The sequence below is a fragment of the Macaca thibetana genome, chromosome 2 (genome assembly GCF_024542745.1).
Source record: "Macaca thibetana thibetana isolate TM-01 chromosome 2, ASM2454274v1, whole genome shotgun sequence".
NCBI lineage: Eukaryota > Metazoa > Chordata > Mammalia > Primates > Cercopithecidae > Macaca > Macaca thibetana.
Window position 1 is genome coordinate 176,041,458 of NC_065579.1, and position 2,686 is coordinate 176,044,143.

At 34.9% G+C, this 2,686-nt stretch overlaps 1 protein-coding gene across 1 annotated transcript; it reads right to left on the minus strand.

Annotated features, from left to right (window-relative positions):
- Positions 1–818: 818 nt before the first annotated feature.
- On the minus strand, positions 819–2,384 carry LOC126949310 (olfactory receptor 5H2). Its single transcript, XM_050782090.1, has one exon. The coding sequence runs from the start codon at positions 2,017–2,019 to the stop codon at positions 1,057–1,059; it is 963 nt and encodes a 320-aa protein (XP_050638047.1). The 5' UTR covers positions 2,020–2,384; the 3' UTR covers positions 819–1,056.
- Positions 2,385–2,686: the final 302 nt, after the last annotated feature.

Here is a 2,686-nt window from a genome sequence, read left to right on the forward strand (position 1 = left end):
TGTGAGGAAAGCTAAAATTTAAGGAATTTTGAGTCACAAAACATCCATATTCTTGCTTATTTTGACACACTTCCTAGCCACTCACTGGACACAATGAGATCATATCGTTTTAGCATTATTTGATCTTTGGTAGCATGCATTTAAGGCCACTTTTTATCCATAACAAATGCCAACAATTATGGAAATATTACTGATTTCCTTTTCTCATTGCTTTCATTTTTTTAATTCTAGAAAAATTGATATCATTTACTTTCTCCTCTGGCATTTTTCTTCTCTACATCCACGCTAACTTAACTTTTAAATTATCTGGTAGCTTTCTGAATTCGTTAGCAATGTGAATCTTTTCATGTTTTCCAGTATCATACAAATACAACTGTAATAGGCCTCTGAAGGCATCATAAGTAAAGAGAGGCAACTTGCCTCTTCTTATTACTAATAGAAATGAATAGAGGTAAAAGTATCCTTTTAGAGTTTGGCCTTGCTTGGCAGTTTTAACTCACTTCTCATTTTATGATTGCATTTTCCATTCTATTTATTGCTTCAAGTGATATATGAGTTAAATTCCGATAAGAAGTGAAATTCACCATTTCCAATAGTCTGCAGTAAAAGACCTTTTGAGGGATAGCGGATTCCTGAGATCTTGATCAGCTCAACTAAACACAAACCTGCCACCACAATGCAGTTAAATGTGATGTGTTTCCAGACCATACCATTCTGTCACCTGTATTATATCTCCTACTCAAATACTTTTGAGAGGAACTACAGTGCTTTAACATTTAATGCATTTGTAAAGCCACATGAAGGGTATTTAAACCCGTAAACGTTTTCATTTGTTTTCTGTTTTAATAATCTAATATGACATGAACACCTCGTTAAAATTCCTTGAATGCTTTTGAATAACATATATAAATATTTCAAGGAGTTTATTAGGTATAAAACCTTAAGTCACTCAAATGCTAAAACAATTATAATTACAATAACTTTGAATACTTAACAAAACACCTTATCTAACTGCAAAATTCTTTTTACTAAACATGAGAGATATTACTATGAGATCTAAACATTTCTTTTTACCATTTTTGTGAATGAATCTATTACTTGCTTATTTCTCAGACTGTAGATAATGGGATTTAGCAAAGGAATTACAATTGTATAAAATACAGAGTCTATCATATCTTGGTCATCTGCTTGTGGAGATACAGGGTGCACATACATGAAGAGAAGTGGGCCATAATATAAAGAGACAGATAAGAGATGGGCTCCACAGGTGGAAAGGGCTTTCCTTATGCCTCTGACAGACTTCTTTTTTAGGACTGTGAAAAGAGCAAATGTATAAGAGTTAAGAACTGTCACAATGGTGAATACCTGAATTGAGCCAGACAAAATAAAAACCATCAGAAAATTAATAGAAGGATCAGTACAGGAAATCATAAACAATGGTATAATATCACAGTAAAAATGATGTATTATGTTGGAATTGCAGAAGGTTAATCTGAATATAAGGACTTCATGAATTAAGACATGGAGGAAGCCACCTAAAAATGAGAAGGCTACCAGCCGTACGCATAGCGAATTGTTCATAATCACTGGATATAGTAAAGGTTTGCATATGGCTACATAGCGATCATATGCCATTGTTGCCAAGAGAAAACATTCTGTAGTTCCACCAAATGCAAAGGAAAAAAATTGAATCATGCATTCAGACAGAGATATCATCCTGTTTTTGGCCAAGAAATTAACCAACATTTTGGGAGTTACTGTGGAAGATATCCAAGCATCAACAAAGGCTAAACTCCCAAGAAATAAGTACATGGGGATGTGAAGTTGTGGATCATTCCAGATAAGAGTAATCAGACCAAGGTTCCACACCATAGTGATGAGATAGATCACCAAGAACACCAAGAACAGGGGTATTTTCCACTCTGGTTGGTATGTAAGTCCTGTGAGAACAAACTCTGTCAGCAATGTTGCATTATCCTGTTCCATGTCCTCATTCGACATCCCTGAAATGAAATGCATTAAATGTAAAAGAGCATTCACTAAGACTTATAAAGCAAATAGTGAGGGAGGGAAGTTGATAGAAAAACATACTCTTATTATGATACCCTTTTAATTTTCTTTCAGATTCCTGTAATAGATGGAAACTGTTTTGAGAAATAGAAGAAATCAAAATAAATGCAATTATTTTAATTCTAAAAATGTGATCAAATAATCTACTTTTAAAACACAGGTGACAGAAAGGCATGTAATGTGTGTTAACTGAAGAAAATCACTATTGGTAAGTTTAGAAAAGGAGAGAAGACTTATTTCTTATAAGGGGTTATAGCCTGCAAGGTGGCCATCAAGTAGGCTGGGAAGCATGCCTCTGGCCAAGACCAGAGACAGGCACATCAAAGGAGAAGGGCTTGAGGTAGGAGCTTTAGGCTAAATAAGTTGGCTAAATATACATATTCAACAGGTTACAGGAGGATCTATGAGTATTCATGAAAGTGGTCTTGGCACATGCATATTGAACAAACATGTATGTAACATACAACCCATGTTCACATTGGAGTGGAGAGTTAACATTTAAATGTGTAAGAATTAGGCTCTATACATCAAAAGGTCTTCTCAGGACATGAAGGCACATAAATGCACTGTCTCTGTAAACCAGCCAGAACCAGTCCGTGGTCAGTTTTCTTCTGAT

Bases quoted from the DNA above. Each gene is read 5' to 3' on its own strand.
- LOC126949310 (XM_050782090.1), bottom strand. From the start codon at position 2,019: ATGCATTTCATTTCAGGGATGTCGAATGAGGACATGGAACAGGATAAT.